General features: G+C 44.1%; 1 protein-coding gene across 1 annotated transcript in view; it reads right to left on the minus strand.

The window, feature by feature from the left end:
- Positions 1–267: 267 nt before the first annotated feature.
- Positions 268–25,724, minus strand: part of RRN3 (RNA polymerase I transcription factor RRN3) — a 29,255-nt gene continuing 3,798 nt past the window's right edge. The window contains exons 3-18 of the mRNA XM_075566125.1: positions 24,413–24,469; positions 23,441–23,530; positions 22,650–22,779; positions 22,378–22,437; positions 19,819–19,882; positions 19,487–19,556; positions 14,615–14,713; positions 12,653–12,751; positions 11,019–11,154; positions 10,385–10,515; positions 8,639–8,769; positions 7,532–7,716; positions 6,828–6,936; positions 5,985–6,137; positions 4,468–4,552; positions 268–2,403 (exon numbers count right to left, since the gene is read on the minus strand). Coding sequence (XP_075422240.1) covers positions 2,245–2,403; positions 4,468–4,552; positions 5,985–6,137; positions 6,828–6,936; positions 7,532–7,716; positions 8,639–8,769; positions 10,385–10,515; positions 11,019–11,154; positions 12,653–12,751; positions 14,615–14,713; positions 19,487–19,556; positions 19,819–19,882; positions 22,378–22,437; positions 22,650–22,779; positions 23,441–23,530; positions 24,413–24,469 — 1,758 coding nt within the window. The 3' untranslated portion in view covers positions 268–2,244. The remainder of the gene's footprint in view (positions 2,404–4,467; positions 4,553–5,984; positions 6,138–6,827; positions 6,937–7,531; positions 7,717–8,638; positions 8,770–10,384; positions 10,516–11,018; positions 11,155–12,652; positions 12,752–14,614; positions 14,714–19,486; positions 19,557–19,818; positions 19,883–22,377; positions 22,438–22,649; positions 22,780–23,440; positions 23,531–24,412; positions 24,470–25,724) is intronic.

Consider the following 25,724-nt stretch of genomic DNA (forward strand, 5'->3'; position numbering starts at 1 on the left):
TTCAGGCCAATAGGAAAGCGTAATATCATTGATTGCAGCTTCCTATTGGAAGACCGTTTAAATCCCCTTTAAAAACCAGGAAGTCAAACTGGTAACTTCACACGTAAGTATCTCAGGTATCGGCAAGCCACTGGGGGCAGGAAAAAATGGGGTTCCGCTCTGGAGGACCACCTGGTTCCAATTCTGCAGGAAAAAGGGAAGATGACGGCTTTAAATTCAAGAATAAAGAAATCGACACAGAAAAAAAACAAGTCATCTGATTTGTATAATTATTCACTTTTAGCTTTATTTTTGCACACAGTTTATTTAAATTGCAAAATAAATAATACCATACTTTACATAAAGGAAACCAAAACACTAATCCAGGTAAAACAATTATTTGTACAACATTAAAAAGAAACAAACCTTCCCCCCCCCCCCCCCTTTATTAGGAAGTACTGTAATAAGAAATTGACTGATGAGGAGATCTCATAGGTCAAAATCAGTGCTGAAGGGACAGTCTGAATTTTCGACGTGCAGAAAAAAAATGTTCCCCTTTACTGAAACCAATGTAATTGTGCCTATAGCAAATATGTCATTTTTCAAATATGTATTTTTTCTTATCTCTGTACAGCAAATAAAAATACCATTAGTGGGTATTTCGTCTTTCCCCCGTTATCTCTCAGCAAACATTATCCCTGGGAACCCTGACAAACAGGCGGCATGCATGCATCTAAACCGAGGGGTTCCTCTACTCCCAAAAGAAGGGAAGGGCCCTTGATCCGTTGAAAGGATTACACAAAGTCCTCACTAAAAAGGGAGAATGTTCAGTTTAGAAACTCACTTTAAAAAAAAAAATATATATATAATAATATTTAGAAGCGTGTGATTTTTAAACAAAGCAGATTTAAAACTGGCACTGATATTGGCCTATTTTCGTGGTAGATGTAACTGCATCCTGAGCCTTCGGACAGCCCAAAAACTAAGCCCAGGAAACAAAGGTGATCCCAGCAAGCACAGTAGAGATGATTTCCATATACTGACACAATACAGAGGGATCTCTTATACAAAGGGACATCAGTAGAACAGCTTACTACCACACAGTACTAGAAGGGTGGAAATGTCACCCCAGAAAGTAAACAGATTTTTTTTTAAACTATATATAGATCAGAATGATTATGCCATCAGTATTGAATTATTAATTTCAATAGATGACGTGTGTACTTGATTTAATTATAGAGCATACTATCACTATTCATATTAAGGTACTGTAGTAGGATTAGTGACACCTAAACCTTGTTCAATACACAGATGCAAGAAGAGATTGCTCATTTTCACTTCACGAAATTGTTTTGCGATGTTACACGTGGAAAGTGACCTTTTTTAATGATATAAATGGTTAACTGCGCATTCTGCAGACGGGTACGATTTCTGACACCGCTCGCCATCCAGGAATAAAGTGAAAAAAATAAATCTTACCACCTTCAAAAATAAAAATCGGCAAAATAACCTTATTAAAGTTCTTATTTACCAAATAGGGGCAACTGACGTCACATTTGTCACTGCTGAAGGAACGTATAATGCATTAAAAAAAACAGCGAAAACCTATTCCAGAGGTGGCCAACTTGAGTCCTCAAGGGCCACCAACAGGTCAGGTTTTACGGATATCCCTGCTTCAGCACAGGTGGCTCAGTTAACGACAGTTGGTGGCCCTTGAGGACTGGAGTTGGCCACCCATGGCCTACTCTCTCTCTTTTTTTTTTAGTTTATGGTATTCTGCCCTTTTAGATGTCGATAGTGATGCTATTGATGTCGGGTATCGCATATCCTGTCACAGTGCAGGTCTTTCCCTTATTATAAAGCCTGTACCCCCTCTTTTGAACAGACATGCCCCGGCAGAGGTTATAGATTCACCCAACTCTGGGGCTACAGTCCACCACTGAAGCTTCCAGCTACACCGCCACGACTGCAACCTCTATTGTAATGCTTTGGAGTTTACCAGAGTTTAGCAACGGCCCCATAACGACAGTCAGGACTGGAGCGTGACCGTGCTGGTGTACAACGAGCTTCTTAAGAGCTGTAGCCATACATACACACACCACCCAGGCTTGGCATGCCCACACGGACCTCCACCTCTTGCGGTCACATGCCCCTTTATGATCGCTGCCAACACAATTGTAGCACTTTTATGGGCCTGGCTTGTGGGGTGAAGCTGACCTGACGAGGTCAGCTCTTTGAAGTGATTGCTTGTGTACCGAGACATGGTCAGAAGGGCCGTTGCATGTAGGTGATTGGAGGGGAGCCCACGCTACTTGCTGGGCTTCGGAGGTGCGAGTCAAAGGAACCCGGCGTTATTCCAACCAGGCTGTCGTTTTGGGGTGTCTCTCCTTTGAGGAAATCGTCTTCTTCGTCTGCAGTTGCACCCTAGGGGCATAAATATACAAGTAAGTCGGGTAAATAATTGGTTGTGGTAATACGTTCTGACTATGCCGCTTATAATCCAAAAATGTAGTAGAGTTAGCACACACGCATACATTTATTAGGCACCTGCTAAAGACTACTAAATATTCCAGGGCTTCCTTTACTAAGCAGCTGTAGAGGTTTAGGACCGGACTCTTCAACTTGTTTTCCAAAGGGGTCACATCAGAAAACATTTAGGCGTAGAAGGGCCGCAAGTTTAATGCAATGTCACTTCTGATCCATTTAAAGACTTATGCCTCGGGCATGGTCAGCGCGTAAGCCCCTACAGCCGCAATGAGAGCGGCTTTAGTAGGGGCTCGTCTACGCTTCCGCAAGCGCGCGGAAGCGTAGGTCTTAGCAGAATTTTAAATTTCAGCGCTCGCCAGAGCGCAGGGCCGGTCACGTGAGTGGTTCGCCCAATGAGGGCGAACCAGCTCTGTGACGTCACTGGCCCGCCGACACGCCCCCGGACGGCGCGCTGTCTAAGGCCAGGGAAAGCACCCGCTTTCCCAGAGCCTCAGCGCGCCTCCGCACGCCAGCAGGAACCCTGGCCGAGGCCTTAGATTTCAAACTTTTTTTGTAACATACAGTATACACCATATACATTCCTATTACCTTAACATACAAGTGAGTCTCAGTGTGAACAACTGCACTTAGCTGTAAAGAACATGGATCAGCGCTCAACAATACATCAAGTACAAAAAGAAATAATCATGTAACCAAAGCCGGGTAGCGGCCACGTAATGAGCGTCCCTCGCAGGGAGTGCAAACAGTAACTCGGCAGAGTCCCAAAAGATGGACACACACTCACAAAGTGCAACGTTCCTGGGCCCGCGGCCCTGTCCTCAGGCTGGTATTGTACATCCTGTGCGCTCCTTATATACCCCGCTCTGTAATCCCACGAGGTCTCCACATAGGCAAGGAGCAAATAGGGGCCACCTTAGTGACGCAGCGTCGCTTCCGGTTCCTCGTGGGATTACAGAGCGGGTATATAAGGTGCGCACAGGATGTACAATACCAGCCTGAGGACAGGGCCACGGGCCGGGAACGCTGCACTTTGTACTCCCTGTGAGGGACGCTCATTACATACTGTAGCAGCAACCTGGCTTTGGCTTTATGATTATTTTTATACTTGATGTATTGTTGAGTGCTGACTTATTTTCTTTACTGATGTACTAACATTTGGCGCCTAGCTGTCGAGGCAAGAGATTGGGGCACAGGATCGGGGCACTAACCGTACCCAGGGGAGATCTTTCTCTGCATTGTATCTAAAATCTCACATTTGGGGAGTGTATATTCTACTTTTTTCTCTCAACTGCACTTAGTTGCCCAAGAAACTAGTATCAGCAGGAGCAGAGAGTCTAAGGGCCACATCAAGCTTTAGGGGTTTATAAGCTTGATCAGCCCCTTCATGCGATTAGTGAAATATATTGCGCTATTGTGATTTAGTCTATGAGGCCCATAACATCACCTTTTAAAAAGTAATAATGAGTATATCTAAACACTTCCAACAGTATAAAACATGTTCTATTTAAAAGGAGCAATTCACGCCGTTTTAATTTAAAAAAATGTTTAACACAGGATAGAAGCCGGGGGTCCCCGGAGCTGAACACCATTCATTTCAGCTCTGGGGACCCCCTGCTTCCAAAGATACTTACCTGGGTAAGGGATGCCAGAAGCCGCTCCGGCTGAGCTAAGTAACGGAGTTGTCAAGTTTAAAGCTCTCTCGTCACGTGGGCCAATAGGAAGTCGAACCTGATGACGTCACGGCTTCCTATTGGCCCGCAGGGCTCCAGAGGCCCCTTGCTTCAATCCAATGTAAAAAAACAAAATGAAGAAAAAAACGGCATTGCTTTAAAAAATACAGACATTAATAAAACTGCAAGTTCCGCCAAATACAGCAGCACCTTTATTCTGTAATCAAATATTTTAAATGAGGATCGTTCTACAGCCACTCAAAAGTAGCAGGCGACATGCACTACAACAAGCAGCAGCGAAGGAAGTGCTGGATGAATAACTCATCTTTACCTTAATATGTTTTTTATGTTCTTTCAAATCTTCTGCATGAGACTCCTCCCATATCTGATAAACCGGATCAATGAGCTTCTTACACCTGATCAGATATATAAGGGCAGGTTGGTAAAAGTGAAAAGAATAAAAAATAAAATTGCAGTCTTTATTCCCAAATGGCTCTTCCTAATTATGCATGGTTTTATTTATTGTTTACAAGCCGGGATTATACAAAGCGCCTTTACAAAATAAATATACCGGTTATAAGAGCAATACACAGCTGAAATCACCACAGCAATAAGAATAACCACGAGACCTTTAAAGCGGTTACAATGTTATGGGAAAAGAGAACAGAATTACGATTAAAAGGTGGAAAATGTATGTAAAGATCTTAGAAATAGCAGAAATATGAAACAAAATCTAAAACAAAATGACTGATAGTTTGTGTGTGATGTTATGACCACTGGACGTATTAGAGACGCCGATTTGCACGTAACATTCATTACCATTCCTCCAGGGAAATCCCAACAATGTATTCTCACTTCCGCAGTGTAATACATCGGACGAGGGAGAAGGAAACAGGCCGGTGTTTGCCTCTAATGAAGCAGCTGTGCCTCAGTTTGTACTTCCAATTCCCCCATATCAAACCCCTGCGATGCAGTCAGCCAATGTCATCGGAAGTCATTGTGTTTATAGAATAGTCAGAAGTTGGGGAAGGTCAACCCTCATGATTACAATGCTATATGTTACGCCAGTGTTTCTCAACTCCAGTCCTCAGGGAACCCCAACAGGTCAGGTCGTAAGGAGATCCCTGCTCCAGCACAGGTGGCTCAGTCAAAATGACTGAGCCGCTGATTGACCCACCTGTGCTGGAGCAGGGATCTCCTTAAGACCTGACCTGTTGGGGTTCCCTGAGGACTGGAGTTGGGAAACACTGGGTTACACGAAATCCTCAGTGTTTTGCGGTTCTACCAGCGACACTGACCCTTTTACACGATCCAAATTTAAAGGTGCAGTCCCCCCCTCCCCCTATGAAACAAAATGAAGACCTAGTCTCCTGCGCCACGCGTGACATTAGGAAGCCACAGCATCTTCTGTTGTGGGTACCTATTGAACCACGTGCCACAGGAAATGTAAGGACCAGGAAGTAACCATCATCACCTACAGATGTTACGTATCTCAGAACTAAGGGGTCCCTGGAGCTTAAATGAAGGAGGTTCACACCCCTGGGGACCCCCTGCTTCATAATTTTTTTTTTTTTTTAAATCACTCTAGGAAGGAATACTCTTTGAAATATAATATTAATATAGGGGACTTGCACTCTGAGCTGCGAAAGAAATACCAGTGTCTAGGACAGGGGTGGCCAATTCCAGTCCCCTCAAGGGCCACCAACAGATCTTCAACTGAGCTACTGCTTGAGCCAACTGTGCTGAAGCAGGGATATCCTGCAAACCTGACCTGTTGGTGGCCCTTGAGGACTGGCATTGGCCACCCTGCTGTAGGATTACACATTATACCATGAAACAGGGACGTACCTTTTTAAAACACAAGGGTCAAAGGGGAAAAAGCTGTCGAGTGGATTGGTGCAGGTCTGCACAGAATCCCCCCCAGTGCTGCTCCTTATAATGGGGATCATCTGGCGCCTGTTCCTCTCAATGATGGTGTAGCAAAATACCAACTGGTACTTCCTGGGGAATACAGAAGTACAGGAATATACACCATTACAAACAAGCGGAAGCATAGAGCAGGAGTGGCCAACTCCAGCAGGGCCACTAGCAGGCCAGGTTTTAAGGATATCCCTGCTTCAGCACAGGTGGTTCAATATATCTATACACACACACACACACTTTGGCAGACAAGTGTACAAAACATTCCTGATGCACAAAGGCTGCAAGTTCCGAGTTGTCTTTAGAAGTACAGACTATCAGTGAAAATACAATGTACAGGCATACCCCGCATTAACATACGCAATGGGACCGGAGCATGTATGTAAAGCGAAAATGTACTTAAAGTGAAGCACTATCTTTCCCCCACTTATCGATGCATGTACTGTACTGCAATCGTCATATATGTGCATAACTGATGTAAATAACGCATGTGTAACAGGCTCTATAGTCTCCCTGCTTGCGCACAGCTTCTGTACAGGTAGGGAGCCGGTATTGCTGTTCAGGACGTGATGACAGGCGCATGCGTGAGCTGCCGTTTGCCTATTGGGCGATATGTACTTACTCGCGAGTGTACTTAAAGTGAGTGTCCTTAAAGCGGGGTATGCCTGTATACACTTTCAAGAGGAATAATAATAAAAAAAATAAAAAAAAAAATAAAAAAATAAAAAAAAAAAGAAATGAAATAGGGAAATGTAACAATGTTGCACTTGCCTGGTAATGGCGGCAAACAGGTTAACCACAGAAGGAAGGCAAATCTTCAGAGGGTTTAGCTGGCACATAACGATGCGTTCGAAATTCAGATTCTGCAGATAGGCCAAACCTGATACAAGAAAGAACACAGCTACACCTCACTGCTACCGCACGTGTTAGGCATGACCGCAGTACCGAACTACGGGACGGACGTTGCAAGATCAAGAAAAGTTATTCCATTCGCTTTTATTGCTCATTTCATCAAGTATGTAAACGCTCACGTGGCAGCACTAATTAAAGGGATACCCTTAGCTACCAGAGGGAAATATCCACCTGGCTTTAGGCGCCGGATTTTAAAATGACCATATTTAGGGGCTGATTGTATATGTGTCAAAGCGGCCGATCGGGGCATTTTCTGCCCACATTCCCTATAGACCAGGGGTGGGTAACTCCAGACGTCAAGAGCCACTAACAGGTCAGGTTCTCAGGATATCCCTGCTTCCGCACATGTGGCTCAATCAGTGGCTCAGTCAAAGACTGAGTCGGTCAAAGACTAAGCCACCGACTGAGCAACCTGTGCCGAAGCAGGGATATCCTTAAAACCTGACTTGTTGGTGGCCATTGATAACTGGCGTTTCCCACCCCTGATGTAGACATGGACATTTGAACTGTAACTGGCCATGCCAAACCCATGCAAATAAACACACTGAGCTACCTGGACATACCTTTGCGTAAATTCCCTGCCAGGATCTGCTTGTGTCGGAATACGAAGGTGTAAAACACCGCCTGGCAGGCGGCGTAAAAGGGGCCGTGGAAGGTGACGTCGCAGAAGGCTCGGCTCCCGGCGTCCTGGTTATCGATGTAGCTGTGCAGCCAGCTCCCCAGGAGATCGAGGCAAGCCTTCACTGTACTGGGGGGTCACAACACAGACTCAAGGTCACAACCGTGTCACCGCTCGCTTGCAAGAACACTGCAGGTGAATGTGTCTGCGCTCAAAGTGTACATTGTTCAGCTTCCAAAATCATTTCTGGGGGACTGATATTTAGACATTTTGGAAGTAAATACATTAGAAAAGTGGTTTAAATTTAAGCAGAAGACTATACGAGTTTACTTTCTATACTGTTAATGTCTTGCCCCTAAGCACGTCCTACTCTTTTCTTTTTTCAGTGTTATAAAATACAATTTTTTTTCATCTCTAGCGCCTGAGGTTATTATCACGGTAACCTTTAACACTGCGCTGGGCTCTGGGGAGAGCTCAATTTTAAATTCCTGGACATAAAGCAGCAAAATAGCATGCATTGCATTTTTTATAGGATTAAAGCAGGGGATATCTGGAGCTGAACCCCATTAATTTCAGCTTCGTGGACCCCCTGCTTCCCGAGATTCTTACCTCCATAAGGGGTGCCAGTATCTCTGGGGAGTTTAAATGTCCCAGTCACACGGGCCCATAGGAAGCCGCAAGGAATGATGTCACGGCTTCCTATTGGCTCGAGTCATTTAAACACCGCCATTTCGTTAGGCACACAAGTTCCCTGGCTGCAGAGATACTGGCAACCCAGACAGAGGTCAGTATCTCTAGAAGCAGGGGGTCCGCGGAGTGGAAATTAACAGGTTTCAGCTCCGGAGACCCCCTGCTTCAATCCTAGAAAAAGAAATAAAAGATGTAGTGTAAGGTGTTTGGCGGCTTTAATATTTCCAATACCTATATCTCCTTAGAGATTTTCAATCCCAGTGTTTGTTAATGTCATCATTTTATTGTTATTTTCTTGGCCCCCAGATATACAGCGGCGTATTATGGCGCGTTATATATAAAGGATAACAACAATACGTACACCACGGGGATAAACCCGGCCCGGGACAGGAAACTCCCGATGTAACTGGCCGCGGTCTGTCTGATAATGGGAGGGTTGTTCGGATTCTGTACTTTCTTCCAAAGATGTTCCAAAAATGCTTCTGCAAATCCCTGGAACAGAAGACCGATCCGTAAGCACTTACTGTACCAAAGGTAAGTGCAATGTACGGGAGAACATGCATGACAAACAATGATACACTTGGTGAATAGAAGCACAGGTTCATTACAGGACTACTGCCTTATAAAGCTGGATTATCCAATTACTAATGCAATATAAATGGTTTGGAAAGGAAGACCAATGTAAGCACTGTCCTAATGGCAATGAAGTGAGAGGAAACATTTGGAGAAGGAATAGCAGCTCGTTGGGCAATTGAGAAAGTCCCTTTACCTCTGTATGCCCCGGGCATCAAAACAATAGATTCTACGTCCGTTAGTACGTATTGTGCAAGAACAATGTAAGGAAATACATGCCCACACCCGGCGGGTGTAGTGTAGCGTGGGCACAGGAACTTTCCCATCACGGAGATCTCGCTGGTGCTTCAAATCAATCTGAATATCATTTTTTGTTTGTCCCTAGTCCTAAAATCCCTATATTATATCATCTTCCGAAATGGCATAAGAGTACAATAAACCCGCCTGGTAGGCCTGTTATTGCAGGCACTAACTGCCATACTTCAGAATATGTGGATTATTAGCGCCACCGTCTGGTAAAACCAGTGCCGGCCTATCTGAAAGATACCTCCACAGTTCTTGCTGCATTGAACGAATTTAGCAGGGCAGATACTTTTCTATTAGTTACAATGGACGTCAAAAAAATTCGAACATGCTCAAACATACACTGAGTCCAAGTATGGCCAAAGAGTTTCCTAAAACTAAAGCCATCTGTTTACTACCTCCCAAGCCACACGGAAACTACTAGGAATATATATATATATATATATATATATATATATATATATATATATATCTTTAATCCCAATTGAGTTTGGGTGTATTTAATAAATGTATAAGATTCACACCATTGGTGTATATCCTTGAGAGGTGTATACCAATTGTCCAATTACATTTGGCAATCAGTGAGGATATTTAAGAAGCTAAGAGGAATAGGGCCACCCTCCCCTAACGAAGCCCGTGTGTGAAACGTGTAGGGTTATGGTCTACGCAATACGCTGTGGTAGAACGGAGCAAGAAAGAACTAGCCACCCCATCGAACACCGGACGCCAGAGACAAGAGGAAGGAGTGGAGCAGGAGAGCGGTAAAGCCGTTTTTTTAAGTTGGCACCAAAAGTGACGAAGGCAAAGACGCGCGAGGCTGTCTCACTTCCGGGATTTGGGGCAGGATGTAAAGCCGGAGCAACAGCCGTGCAAAATCTTTTGGAGCACCAGCGAGATCTCCGTGATACGAAAGTTCCTGTGCCCGCGCTACATCACACTCGCCGGGGTTTACTCACATTCACATGCTGTGCTTGTCTTATTTCCGTATCTATTCAAGGTATCCCCTCACACAAGGGGGACACTGGACATTGGACCACTTCCGTACAGACTGAGCACGCCCCATATAAGTATACTATTACCCATACATAGATCAGTCTAGTTGAGCACGGTTCTTCTGTATGTTTTTTATAAGGAAATACATGGTCTGATTACTTGAAGTATTACAAGAATCTCAAGTGGTACAGCAGGTCAGTAAAATGGCACATGGAATAAATGATGTATATCTACTCACCAGTTTGAAGCTGCAGAGATAGAACATTACATACTGCACATGGCAGGAAGCGTGCGTTGGTAAAATGAGCTTATCGAACACAACCAACAGATCTCGGTATAAATCTTTTGTTTTGCTCAGGTCCAGCTCTCCTGCGAGTTAAATTAATTGCATATACCACTTAAAATCAGAGTTGTGCTTTATTTCACCGAGATCCCACAGTCATTGCTCATGTTTTCAATTTAAACCCACACCGTTTTGAGCTGTTGAGCCAATCAATGTTACAATTGGGTCCTACAACTTATAACTAGGATGACATGTTTTCCCACTTAGTGTAACTCCTTTTTATTTGGAAAATCAATGGATGTTATTAATTTACACAGAATCACAATTTCTTGTAACTTGCGATATCTTTTAACGGGCCTACAAGAAGTGGAAGGATCAAGTAAACCAATGTCGAAACCTTACAGATCTATTGTAAACGTCAGTAAGTCTGCCGGGCAATTACTCAACTGTACATCGGAACCAGTGGATATACCAATGATTACATACATATTTAGTACATAAACACTTAAATACACAAATACTAACAAACAAGCACTGTCAACAGTCCAGCTGCGGAATGCTGTATTTAACGTGTCAGGATGGGAATTACCACTTGTGTAGCAGATGTCTTTGATGTAAGCACAGAGGACGAACATCAGAATGTCCAGGCGTTCAGCAATGGGATGGACCATCACATCACTGCCAACACCAGCACTACTAGACTCCTTTGGATCTTCATCTTCATCCTGTGGGTTTAAGATCTTTTCTTATTCTCCAATAGCAAAGCATGATAAACCAGGACACAATACTAATGGACACAGAAGTAATGCTGATCATTGAGAACATTAGTGTGTTCGAAACTTCTCGAAAATATTGGGTGTTATTTTACTACCCTGTGCGAAACGCGTAGGATGGCGTCCCATGCCTCCTTTTTATTCATGTTTAAGGCCTGTAATACAGTGGGCGCGCTTGCTGCGCCGTGCGCGGGAACAGCACTTATAATTGGCTGTGGTTAGCCAGCCATTCTATGCTAGGCTGCGCACGGCAGTGAGCGTGGAGCCGGCCGATCGGGGGGGAAGACTCAGAAAACTATGTATTCACGCCGCTTCTGCTCAGTGTGTGTGTGTGTGTATATATGTGTGTGTGTGTGTGTGTGTGTGTGTGTGTGTGTGTGTGTGTGTGTGTGTGTGTGTGTGTGTGTATGTATGCGTGTATGTATCAAATATTGCAGTGTTAATAAATAATTTATTCTTACGTCTTTTTTTTATGTTTCAAATATTATATAATATACACACACAGCTTCCCCAGTGACACACAAACACACAGACCACTTCAAAGTGACACACAGTTACCCAGCGACACACACACACACACACACACACACACATACACACAGTGACTGCTTCCCAGTGACAAACACACACAGAGAGACAGCTACCCAGCGAGACACACAAAGTACCTTCCAAGCCTGTCGCTCACAGCAGCACGGACCGTACACACAAAGTGCGCGTCACGTGCACAAGCGTTCACACAGGCGCGCACACGCGCCCACTATATTACTGGCCTTGGGCTCCGAAGGCTGTGCGGCGCTGCCTCAACTTTTCTTGTTTCTTTTACTACTGAAAGGGGGGAGTCCCATTGCGTTCAGCAAAACGTTTTACAAACCTGACTATCAACTTCATTTAACATATAACGAATTATTCTTTTTCTTTTCTGTGGGGCTCTGAAATATGTTTGTCACGTTCATGTTTCCGTCACCCTCGGCTCATAAGCTTCACCCCTATAATAATCACTATAATCATGCCGCCCTTTTCCTCTTGGAGCAGGGCTGGCCAACTCCAGCCCTCAAGAGCCACCAGCAGGTCAGTTTTTCAGGATCTCCCTGCTTCAGCACAGGAGTTGAAGACTGAACCTGATTCGGCCACTTGTGTTGAAGTAGGGACTAATTGAACCACCTGTGCTGAAGCAGGGACATCCTGAAAACCTGACCTGTTGGTGGTCCTTGAGGAATGGAGTTGGCCACCTCTGTCTTAGAGGGACCAAAGAAGACAAAGATAAAAAAGGGGAATAATTCATCTGTGGGGAAGAAATCTTGAACACCACACAAACATCATACACAAGTTAGCATGGCAGTTTGCAAGAATCACGAACCTTTGCATAAAGGGGCTAGTGAAAAACAAGCAGTTGTTGTCTGTTGGCTGTTTCCCCCCAAATTAAATGTAATTGAAAAGTAGAACATCTCACCATGTTGAAAAGCCCTTCCTCTCTGCCGCTTCTATTCTCCCCACCAGCATGGCATGCAGTTTCTTCAGCCTCCTCTATGTCATGGCGTGAAGCACTGACCTACGAATAAACAATACACTTTGGATTAGGGGTTAAGAGATCGTGCTGATCACTCAGAGCTGTAGCACGACAGTAAGTGGAAAGCTTCCCGGTACTGAAACGCGCAGAAAACTTAAAACATCCGTTACGTATTCAGTACATTTTGTATGAAAGGTTATCCACAAAAGGACTGACTATAATTGTACCATGGTAGCAAAGTGACAGAGATACATGCTTTGGGAAATGACCGGTTTGGATTTCATATCCTTGATGTGACATTACATTCTGCTGTTCCTTACAGTAGCCGAGGACGGCTAATCCACTTGTGCTAGCGGATTTCATACACAATAAAGAGTTACATTTTGCCGATTCTTGACAAGCTGGTGCGCAACCTTATTGTCATATATAAAAACCGTGTGTGTGAGAGTGAGATTATATTGGATTTGAATTAAGTAAATTGAATGACATGATATTCTCCAATTTAGCTCGAGGAAATCCATGCAAGTTCATACATAAACTGGCAACCTTTTACATTGGCATGGGATGTAGATGTGAAGTGTTTCAGGCTTTTAATGAAAACATCATACTAATATTGATAGCATCATACATTGTAGGGTGAGCTATCCAACACTGGACCAATACCTAGTAACATAGTAGATGAGGTTAAAAAAAACAAAGACATTATTTCCATTGAGTTCAACCTATGCTAAGTTTAGACAACAGTTATATATCTTATATTTGCATTTACAGTATATTAAGCCAGAGGAAGGCAAACAAAAAAACCCCAGTGACATATCATCCAATGATATATCTCATAAGGGGGAAAATAAATTCCTTCCCGACTCCAAGAATTGGCAATCAGATTACTCCCTGGATCAACATCCTTCCCATGTTTATTTGGTATATCCCTGTATACCTTTCCTTTCTAAAAAGATGTCCATCCTTTTTTTTTAACATATCTATTGTATCTGCCATCACAGTCTCCATGGGTAATGAATCCCACATTTTAACTGCCCTTACTGTAAAGAACCCTTTCTACTGTAAAGAACCCTTTCCTTTGTTGCTGGTAAAATATAGATATAGATCATACGTAGATATCATTTTAATTAACTGTGGAGATAACTAAGCTGTATGCAAACATGAAGAAGACACCTAAAGCAGCACATCTCTGATTATGACCAAACTTGAAACAGTCCTTTGCCCATCTTACAGGCCAACGAAGAAGTCTGTTATGAGAAGTCCATGAGATTGGCAAACCGTATGCGAGTGCATATTGGACATATCGCAATAAAAGTCATTACCAAAACTACTACACTCTATAATATCCATCTCTGTTTGTATATATAATCATGAGATTGCTGTCCAGCTTGTCAAAAATCTTTTATTATTTGTGGGACTAACCAGATAGTCTTCTTTTGGGGTTATAGAATCGTATTATTTTACAAATTGTTTTATTCTCCCTACCCTCTTATTAGCCATTCTTTATGGCAAGCGGTGCATGTGGAGTTGCGCTATATCATTTTACGTGCATTTCATTTACAGTCTGCTAAGCCTTTGTCTGGTGGAGGAATCGGTGAGGTATTATCATCCTAAATTTTGTAGGTTTCTTTTGTAAAAAATTAGGAAGCCATTGGCCAAGTATATTTATCAAATATCCACAGTATAGTAAAAAAAAAAAATAAAGTAGCCATTCAGCGAGAGATTGCTGTTCAAGAATTTAGTCGGAAGAATATATGCAAATATGATGCTCCCAGGATCAAACCCGGTAAGGATAATGCAGTCATTAGGCCTTCTCTCCGGAGAAGGTGAAATGACTGTCACATGTAATTACGTATAATTACCTGACTGAGTGTAGAGCTTTAGAATAAAAGCATGTGTACTTACATCAATCTTCAGTAGCTTTTCAACAACAAGTTCCAGAATTTCAAGCCTCAGTGATGGAAAATAGACCGTGATCCGCAAGAGATTGTGCACATAGCATTCCTGTTATAAAACACGAGTGCATGTATCAAGAAATGGAGAGAGAGATATATATATACACACACTGTAGAGGTATCAGTACCGTGTTAGCCGAGCTTCAATAATCAAAAAATAAATAGATGATACCGTTCTGTGGCTAACGAAATGCTTTTATTTGTGCGAGCTTTCGAGATACACTGATCTCTTCTTCCGGCGATGTTACAATGAATGAAGCAAGCAAAAGCTATACTATAAACAGTGTCTATTGGAATGTTATCTGTGCTGGTCCTTCCCCCGGTGTGGATGTGTTTTATGGTTGGAGGTGTCAAAAGGTTCCTGAAAGCACTTTCATCACTTGCTTTCAGGAACCTTTTGACACCTCCAGCCATAAAACACATCCACACCGGGGAAGGACCAGCACAGATAACATTCCAATAGACACTGTTTATAGTATAGCTTTTGCTTGCTTCATTCATTGTAACATCGCCGGAAGAAGAGATCAGTGTATCTCGAAAGCTCGCACAAATAAAAGCATTTCGTTAGCCACAGAACGGTATCATCTATTTATTTTTTGATTATATATATATATATATATATATATATATATATATACAGTGTTCGACAATCCTATACATTTACTCGCCCGGGGCGGGTGGATTTAACCCCCAGGCGAGTAACTATTGGCCCAAGCAGCACACGTGTTTTGTTTTTTAAATTTTCCCTGCTCGCGCTGAAATTTCCCTGCTCGCGCTGGCTGAAAAAAAAAAAAAAACTCCCCCTACCTGACAGATGATTGGCGCGCGCTCCCAGGCTTTGTGGGCGCGCGGCCAGGCTCTATATGAGCCAGCCCCCAACGAGCGGCCATTTTTTTCCCATGGAGGATGGAGGACACAGTAAGTATTATCTGTGCCTTCCTCCACCTCCCTCCCCTCCCCGGTGCTCCTGCTGCCCGCAGTTATGGTGATGGGAGCGGGGGATGCCCCCTCATGTCCCCGTTCCCCCCCCCCGCTTCCCCCCCGGTCCCGTGTCAGAGAGCGCGGCGGGTGATGTGAGCGGGGGATGTCCCCGCTTCCCCCCCCCCGCTTCCCCCCGGTCCCGCGTCAGAGAGCGCGCCGGGTGATGGGAGCGGGGGATGCCCCCTCATGTCCCCGCTTCCCCCCCCGCTTCCCCCCGGTCCCGCGTCAGAGAGCGCGTCGGGTGATGGGAGCGGGGGATGCCCCCTCATGACCCCGCTTCCCCCCCCCCCGCGTCCCCCCCCGCTTCCCCCCGGTCCCGCGTCAGAGAGCGCGTCGGGTGATGGGAGCGGGGGATGCCCCCTCATGTCCCCGCTTCCCCCCGGTCCCGCGTCAGAGAGCGCGTCGGGTGATGGGAGCGGGGGATGCCCCCTCATGTCCCCGCTTCCCCCCGGTCCCGCGTCAGAGAGCGCGCCGGGTGATGGGAGCAGGGGATGCCCCCTCATGTCCCCGCTTCCCCCGGTCCCGCGTCAGAGAGCGCGCCGGGTGATGGGAGCGGGGGATGCCCCCTCATCCCCCCCGGTTCCGCGTCAGAGAGCGCGCCGGGTGATGGGAGCGGGGGAAGCCCCCTCATGTGGGAGCGGAGCAGGAGATGGGCGGGGGAGCGTGGTGGTGCTGGTCATGGCCTGTGTGTGTGTATATATGTGTGTGTGTGTGTGTGTGTTTATGTGTGTGGGAGTGTGTGTATGTATGTGGGAGTGTGTGTATGTATGTGGGAGTGTGTATGTATGTGGGAGTGTGTGTATGTATGTGGGAGTGTGTGTATGTATGTATGTGTGTGTGTGTGTGTGTGTATGTATATATATAGGAGAATGTGTATGTGTGTATGGGAGTATGTGTGACACCAGAGGTACCTCCCCCCCCCCCCCCCAATCAGTCAGTCACCCCTGCCCCGGTCAGTCAGTCACCCCTGCCCCGGTCAGTCAGTCACCCCTGCCCCGGTCAGTCACCCCTGCCCCCCTCTCTCTGGTCTCCCCCCCATCTCCCCTCTCTCTGGTCTCCCCCCGTCTCCCCTCTCTCTGGTCTCCCTCTCTCTGGTCTCCCCTCTCTCTGGTCTCCCCTCTCTCTGGTCTCCCCTCTCTCTGGTCTCCCCTCTCTCTAGTCTCCCCCGTCTCCCCTCTCTCTGGTCTCCCCCCTCTCTCTGGTCTCCCCCCTCTCTCTGGTCTCCCCCGTCTCCCCTCTCTCTGGTCTCCCCCGTCTCCCCTCTCTCTGGTCTCCCCTCTCTCTGGTCTCCCCCCTCTCTGGTCTCCCCCCTCTCTGGTCTCCCCCCTCTCTGGTCTCCCCCCTCTCTGGTCTCCCCCCTCTCTGGTCTCCCCCCTCTCTGGTCTCCCCTCTCTCTGGTCTCCCCCGTCTTCCCTCTCTCTGGTCTCTTTCTCTCCCCTCTCTTTCTCTCCCCCCTCTGTCTCCTTCTCTCTCCTTTCTCTTTTTCTCTCTCCCTCCTCTGTCTCTTTTTCTCTCTCCCTCCTCTGTCTCTTTTTCTCTCTCCCTCCTCTGTCTCTTTTTCTCTCTCCCTCCTCTGTCTCTTTTTCTCTCTCCCTCCTCTGTCTCTTTTTCTCTCTCCCTCCTCTGTCTCTTTTTCTCTCTCCCTCCTCTGTCTCTTTTTTCTCTTTCTCTCTCTCTCCTCTCTCTTCCTCTCTCTCCCTCTCTCTCCCTCTCTTCCTCTCTCTCCCTCTCTCTCCCTCTCTTCCTCTCTTCCTCTCTCTCCCTCTCTTCCTCTCTTCCTCTCTCTTCCTCTCTCTTCCTCTCTCTTCCTCTCTCTTCCTCTCTCTTCCTCTCTCTCTCCCTCTCTCTCTCTCTCTCTCTCTCTCTCTCTCTCTCTCTCTCTCTCTTTCTCTCTCTTTCTCTCTCCCTCTCTTTCTCTCTCTCCCTCTCTCTCCCTCTCTCTCTCCCTCTCTCTCTCCCTCTCTCTCTCCCTCTCTCTCTCCCTCTCTCTCTTCCTCTCTCTCTTCCTCTCTCTCTTCCTCTCTCTCTTCCTCTCTCTCTTCCTCTCTCTCTTCCTCTCTCTCTTCCTCTCTCTCTTCCTCTCTCTCTTCCTCTCTCCCCCTCTCTGTATCTGGATATCTTATTTACCCTATATATCTTAACTGTCCTATACTACACCAAAATAACCTATACTGCTTTCTTCCAGATCTGACTCAAGCTTCACACGGGAGACATCGGAACCCCCCCTAACCCAGGAGACAGGTAGGGAACACATTCCCTCCAATGTATAACATTGCGGGAATGAGGTACCTGGACATTGAGGGACTGCGGATCAGGTAAGATCCCAGGTGGGATTGCTGCTTTAGATATTGTGAAGCGGGGACGTCCAGACACTGGTTAAGGGGTTCAGGAAACTAGTCATCCACACCTGGCTTTTATTTCTAGATCGACACTTACACACACACACACACACACACACACACACACACACACACACAACTAAATACATTTGTCAAAAACGAATGTTGTTCTGACTAGGAATTTATTAAATGTATTTTAATTTTAATTATATATTTTATTTTAAAGCGGGGTTGGGGGCGGGACTAGGGGCGGGGGCGGGACTAGGGGCGGGGTTGGGGGCGGGACTAGGTGGCGAGTAGATTTTTTGGTTGGGCGAGTAGATTTTTGGGTGATTTGTCGAACACTGTATATATATATATATATATATATATATATAAAATATATATATAAATATTACTGTGTGCTCATTTGCATGTCTTAGACAGGTCTGCAACCCTGCCTTTCACCATTATCACCCAGCACACAGTGCTTCCACTGCGGCAAGGGACTCTGGGAAATGATATGCAAATGAGCACACAGTGCCACCTTTTGCTTCAAAACCATATGACATGGTCCCCTGTAAGCTAATGCTTGCTGCAGTGCACAGCTTTTAAGCACAGCCTGGGTTAAGATGCATAGCCAGTAAACCTACCCACAGACAGCTGTTTCGACCTTAATGGGTCCCAGCGTGGGGTTGGTTATACAGGCTTTGCAAAAATAAAGCTTGGGATAGGTTTCACCACACTTAGTTAAGTTATGGTGGGTAACCCACCATAACTTAACCAAGCACAGCGCTTCCTCTTTTGAAATAAGGCGGTCATATTGGGGCACCCGGTTCTTTGCCAATCAACCAAGGGAGAACGGCAGTTTAGGTAATTACATTTCCTTATAACTAAGCTACTGCTCCATCCATTAAACCAAAAAACTGTATTGCCGCTTTAAACTGGCAACCTTGTAAATTGGCATGGGATGCAGATGTGGACTGTTTGCAGCGGTTAATGAAAACATCATGCTACGATAATAATAAATAATAATAATAATTATTATTATTACAACATCATGCTAATAAAAAATAATAATAATAATTATTATTATTAAAACATCATGCTAATATTGATAGCATCGTACATTGTAGGGCGAGCTATCCAACACTGGACCCATATCTATATAAGGGGTGGCCCACTCCAGTCGTTGACTGAGCCATTTGTGATGAAGCAGGGATATCCTTAAAACCTGACTTGTTGGTGGCCTTTTAGGACTGAAGTTGGCCACCCCTGATATAGATCATACATTGATGTCATTTTAATAAACCTTGGAGATAACCGCTGTATTGAAACATGAAGAGAAATCCGAAGCAGCACATCACTGCACCCCCTCCGGTACCCATTACCTGCCCCGCACAGACTCATTCGGATCACCCTCTTCAAGAAAAAAAAAAAACAATTGGTTCTCACACGCGCAGAAATCCACTTGGTGCAGTTCTATGGAGGACACCGCGTTTAATGAGCACTTCGCAGCTTACCATAGTTCTTGCTGATTTATTGACGTAAGGAAATTTCTCCAGGAGTATCGGCATGAGGAAGCGTGGTGCCCTGGAACAGCAAAGAAAACAGGTGAATAGAGCACGTAGGGATGGACCAGGTTCCACCAGTTGCAATCGCATAAAACAAGCGAAGAAAGCAAAAAGAATAGGCGTTTGCAAAGCAGTTATCACCCAGCAGACGATATACTACGCTGCATGCTAAACGGCCAACAGGGAGAATGCTGCAGCCAATTTTCAAGCAGAGTAAAATTGAACCCAGCAATTGATTCAACTGTCTTTGTGGTATTTCAAGAACATCGTTGAGTACTTACGAAGGAACATATCTGGATACTATTTGCAATGCTCTGTGACAGGTGTTGAAATTTGCAATAATATCTGCAGCGAGAATTTAAAAAAAAAAAGAAAAAGGTTGCAAATAAATCATCTTAATATTGAAATATGTTTTTAATACACATTTAATATACAAGTAAGGTTTTATTTGCACTAACTCAGGCAATGCAAAAGACTACAATTGCAATTAAAGGTTACAGGCTGTAACGGGGGCATCAAGAAATAGGGTGTGCGCCGATCACAGACCGTCAGTAATCAGAGATGTGGGTAATTATTGGGGCTCCCTATTTTTACTTTATATATGGGGGACCCATTATAACCATTGATCATGTCATGTGTTACTAATTTATGCAGTCTTTGAATTTCAGCCTTTCAAGTTTTTACAAATTCAATAATTAAAAAAAAAACATTTTAAAACTTTACTGTATATATTCATTGGTGGGTAACAATGAGTATATACATTTTAATGAATGTGGCATTAATGGTATGTATTAGATGTGTAAGTATTATGGTATTCTTAATTTAAGAGTGTTAATGTAATTTATGGTATAGGAAATATGATCATGTATGTCTATGTTTATTGTACAGGCATACCCCGCATTAACGTACGCAATGGGACCGGAGCATGTATGCAAAGCGAAAATGTACTTAAAGTGAAGCACTACCTTTTCCCACTTATCGATGCATGTACTGTACTGCAATCGTCATATACGTGCACAACTGATGTAAATAACGCATGTGTAACAGGCTCTATAGTCTCCCCGCTTGCGCACAGCTTCGGTACAGGTAGGGAGCCGGTATTGCTGTTCAGGACGTGCTGACAGGCGCATGCGTGAGCTGCCGTTTGCCTATTGAGCGAGATGTACTTACTCGCGAGTGTACTTAAAGTGAGTGTCCTTAAACCGGGGTATGCCTGTAGTTTGTTTTGAATGTCACCTTGACAATTAGCACTTTAATTACCTAGATCGGAGGGTAACCAATAGTGTGGGACTGTGGGGTATATCTTACAGTCCTTAACAACCAGTGATTACACCACCTGACAGAGTAGTGAACTCGAAACGCGTAGAGGTGATACTGAATACTTTGGTACCACGTCAGACGCCAGCGTCGGATCCCTGCTTTGCCTGTTTGTGTTTGGAGGTTGTTTGGAGCTCGGCAGCCACCATACCTATACTCTGCACAGCAGTTCCTTCTGGGGTCTCAGCGTGCCGGGACATTTACCATCCAGCGGGACTGCTTGTCTTTTTTTTTTTCATCTGACGGGTTGGCGGGCAGGGATATTGTGGACAGCGTGGTACCATCTTATTATTTGTAATGTAAGTGAATGTATTGTTCGTAATTTCCATAAAGTGGTATTTTAAACATTACAACCCCCTTTTTTTGCGCTCTCTTTTGTGTATATAACATGGGCATCCCCATAAAATCAGAACTTGGCCTATTATAAAAATAAAACATTCCCTCCACAGGGAGAACTACAGCCATGACAGTGTACAAAGAGCACATCTGCCCGGAAAATGCAAGGGGTCGAGAAGCGTTAATATTGATATTTAGTATATCCGGTCTCCCAATTCTGGGGGAAAAAGTGATTTTCAAGTGGTTATGATGGCTTCGTGTTCTGCTTCTGTAATCTCTTTTAAAACATGTAGCAATGTTGCTCTAACTGTAATCAATGCAATGTGATCATGATATTTAAAATGTAGTTGAAGACCAGGAAATTCTTTTTTGTTTAAAATTACTAGACCAGTGTCGCAAGGGCTGCAATTGTATTGCAGGGAAAAGGTTATCGCAAGGGTAAACTGACACCAGGAAGGTATTCTAGCAGAAGACTGGTGTTTCTGCAACTTCATTAACAAAATACATTTCATAAAGGCAAAGAATGCTTAGACGTAAATAAAAATACTTTAATGTATTCAGCCATCGTGAATTCATTTCTAGTTGGGATGCATCTGCAGCGAACAAGTATCAATTACAAAAAGGTTTGCACTTCACACACACAATATGCTGTGATTGTGATAGAGTGTGGTGCATGTTACCAATTGAGTTATTTAATAGCTGCTCACAACCAATCTAGTTTACATGTACAGGCAGTCCTCGTTTTACAACGCTTCGTTTTACAACAAATGGCTTATCCAACGCTATGCAATGCATACCTATGTTCACTTTTACAACACCAAAACGGCTTATCCAACGCTCTTACGACGCTTTGCAAAGTTGTTTATGTGTATATAATATATATATTATACTATATAATATATTATATTTTTATATTATATTATGTTATATTATATGTACAATACAGTATATGCACTAAATAATGTATGTGTGTGCTGCATATCTTATTGTCTGCGTAAAATATTTAGTGTATTTTAGCATTAAAAATGCCTTCAGGAACGGAACCTTTCATTTAAACAGTGTTCCTATGGGAAAACGTGTTTCGCTTTACAACGTTTCGCTATCCAACGCCATTTTGAGTAACGCATTGTGTCGGATAACCGAGGACTGCCTGTAGTGAGTCCACCATGGATGAAATTCATACTCACTTTCATCTTCATCTTCCGAGTCAGAAATATCCACGTCTCCTTCTCTGATCGTTATTCGAGCTATCAGGAAATACACTGTTATTATAAGGATACGTAGATGACAGCAGCAAATAACACCATTTGGATTCTGGTGGCAATGCTGCCCCATCTTGTATGTTTAAGAAGGTCTAAATACTACTTGTTTGTGTCTGTGGAATAGTTACTCTTTTTCAGCATCAGTATTAGAGGTAGGATACAGAGAAAATAATACTTAAGTATTAATCAAGCTTTACCGGGCACAAAATGTGAGATAATCATGCTCAGGCAGGATCTCAGATAGACAGTCTGGGCCGAAACAAGGTTCCCCAGAAAGGCCAAGTATTCTTCCACAACTTCTTTGCTTCTGTTTAACCACGGCAACTTCTACAAAAGATCACAAATATTCACTTAGAAGCAATTCTAAGCACACGAAGGGGGCAATGCATACTGTCTGAAAACGGTAAGTACTGGAGAGGTCACGTCTCGGGGTACAGCAGATCCATGTATTTGGTCACTAGTAGGCAAGTGATCAAGAAGGTAACATTGTGGATGGCCACCCCAACCTTGGCAGTATCAGCTATATACTGCAGCCTGGAGATGCACTAGAATGACGAGGCACATGATGATACTCCCTGAGCACCTATAATTGGTAGCTGCGAGAGGAGAAGGCAGACTCTTTGGGACATTGAATTGGATCATTTGAATAGAATCTCCTTGTGGTCAAAACAAACCTTGAGAAACAATTTATTTTAAAATACTTAGAAAAGTTGAAAGTAGGCCGTGGAAGTGATCTAGGGTTTGTTAAACAGTTGTCGCAATTACATTGTATATCAGGAATTTTCATTTGATGTGTCTACATACTACACAGGTATGATCAGGTGATGCGGTAATAGTAACATCAATATCCATCAAATGTGTGCTGACAAACAGCATAGTGGCCTTGGGGAATGAAGGAATAATCTCTCTGGAATCCCCTCCACTGCCCCCAATTTAGGCAACTTTGAAGAGACCATAGAAAGAAGAGACACATTCAGAACTTTCTCACCAAAACAATGCTGACAAGGTGCTCAAAGTCTTTGGTTAGGTAGGTAACGGAGGTGCGGAATTCATGCAGCCAGTTGATGATCTGGGCATCCTGTTCAAAAAGACATCACATAGGTTTCTTTGATGAAAACCTAACTAATCACCTTAAGTTTATTTTTCTTACAGCATTGGAAATGACGGGGGGTTATTTTCAGTGTCCACCCCCCCCAGGTTCCCAAAATACTTAACAGTGAAGTTGCAGGTGTTATTTTAAGGGAACAGGAAGTGATTTGGACGGACATCCAATAGGAAGCCGCAACTGATGCCGTTTCGGCTTCCTACCGGCCAGTGGGACCTACAAGGTTTCGCGGCCATTTTTATGTCACTGTAGGGAGCGCAAACACCAGTAACAACCCCGGGAAGTACCGCAGGAAGCAGGGGGTCCGAGGCTCTTAAAATAAAATGGCTCAGCTCAGAAAGACCCCGTTTCCCATGCTGTAAAAAAAAAAAATCTATATGAACAACAAAAAAACGTCCAGGCAGGACTGCTGCTTTAAGGGTCTACGGAGTTAACATTATGATCTCATGTTTCCTTTTTATGCTGACCTACTATATATAATTATTATTGAAGAGAGCAATGCCTGTACAGCAGCTAATCAATACAGAGCAACAAATGCTTCACTAATCACCAAAGGTGAACAACTGGTACGGCTCTTGGGTCAGAATAAGCCTTGTGTAACACACACCTTTGCACTAACGGTAACAATAGTGCAAAGGTATGTTATTGAATAGTATAAAGGTACTACTCGGCTCATAACTAAACTCTTCATTAAATAGCTCTGCATTAAGGCCTTACTTGGCCATATAAAAGAGGATTACAAGTATTGGTTTAAATTACGATTTCAGTTGTCAGGCCCAGTGAGACCAGCTAAGACATTGGACTACAGCAACACAGACAAAATGTTCTAAAACTATTTCAAATGAAAAAATTTACCTTAATTTCTGGATCTGATAACTGGTGCTTCAAAAGCTCGAAGTCGCTTGTTTCACCCTATAGAAGAACGCATATGACAACAATGGATATGGGCCAGAAATACATGTAAGGCCGCGCTTAAAGTGCACGCGAGGGCACGGATGACGTCACCCGTCGCCACCCGCGAAAGTTAACATTTAACTTTCGCGACATCGCTGGCGACCTGGCCATTGATTGGTTCAGAGGTTGTCACATGAGGCGATAGCCTCTGAAAAATCAAATTTTATCGGCTTCCAAATTTTTGGTCGCTGCCGTCGCCATTACTATAAGCGCTTGCGACGGCGACAATGCTTTTGTTTTCAGGCGACGTCGTGGGTGAGTTGGGCAATGCACTCTCAAGGTCTTCCAAAGTAGATTGATTGATTGATTCAAACAAGATCGACCCTTCGGTCCAAACCTGGACCATTATCAAGATAACTATATAACCTTAGCCAGGGGTGGGCCAAAATATGAAATACTGCTCTCTCCGATCCCCCTGCTCTCCTCACTGAGCTACGCAGCGGTGACTTGGCTTGTCAATCAGGCAGTGGAGGATTTCCCATTAGGCCTGGGCCTAAGGCCGCAAAATGAGGGCAGCATGCGCGGCCGGCATCGTCACATCACACGGCGTCGCGTTGCCAAGGCAATGGAATGCACAGCATCAAGTAACGCTGGATGAGGACAGCGGCACCAGGTAAGTGCCTAAGGGCAGCATATTGTTAAATCCACCACTGCACTCAGGTCAGTTATCACTCCATATTAACAGAGTTGATCCGAAAAAGGATCAGAAAAGAGTTCCCCTCTGTCTATAGCACTCAATGTTTATCTATAAAAGATGGACTAACCTTGGTCCAACAGACATGTGATATATATAGGTAAAAAATATTTGCCTATAGATATCGGAAAAGCCAAGAGCAAAATAATAAAGTTTTATTCAAATTTGTTTAGGTTAAAAAAACACACATTACATTCATACATTAAAAAACCCCGTTCAGTGGTGGCTAGACATATATACTGTTCAAGGTAAGTACCAATAAGTTGTATGCCTGCTGAGGCGTCTGTATATAATTCAATTATTAAACAAGCAAGCAGGTAAGTAATAGTGCTGTATAACCATATATATTTCAGTTAATGCGGACAATTGTCAGGGTTTTTACAGACTAAATCAAAAATATACATGGATATAAGTGATCAAACCATGAATGGGGAAGGGCCTCCACAGTATAGCAGTGCTTATAGCTGGTCATGGAGTACTCACGTGTTTAAATCCCAAAAGGTATAGAAATGCATATAC

Source organism: Ascaphus truei, chromosome 11 (genome assembly GCF_040206685.1).
Source record: "Ascaphus truei isolate aAscTru1 chromosome 11, aAscTru1.hap1, whole genome shotgun sequence".
In the NCBI taxonomy this organism is placed as follows: Eukaryota; Metazoa; Chordata; class Amphibia; order Anura; family Ascaphidae; genus Ascaphus; species Ascaphus truei.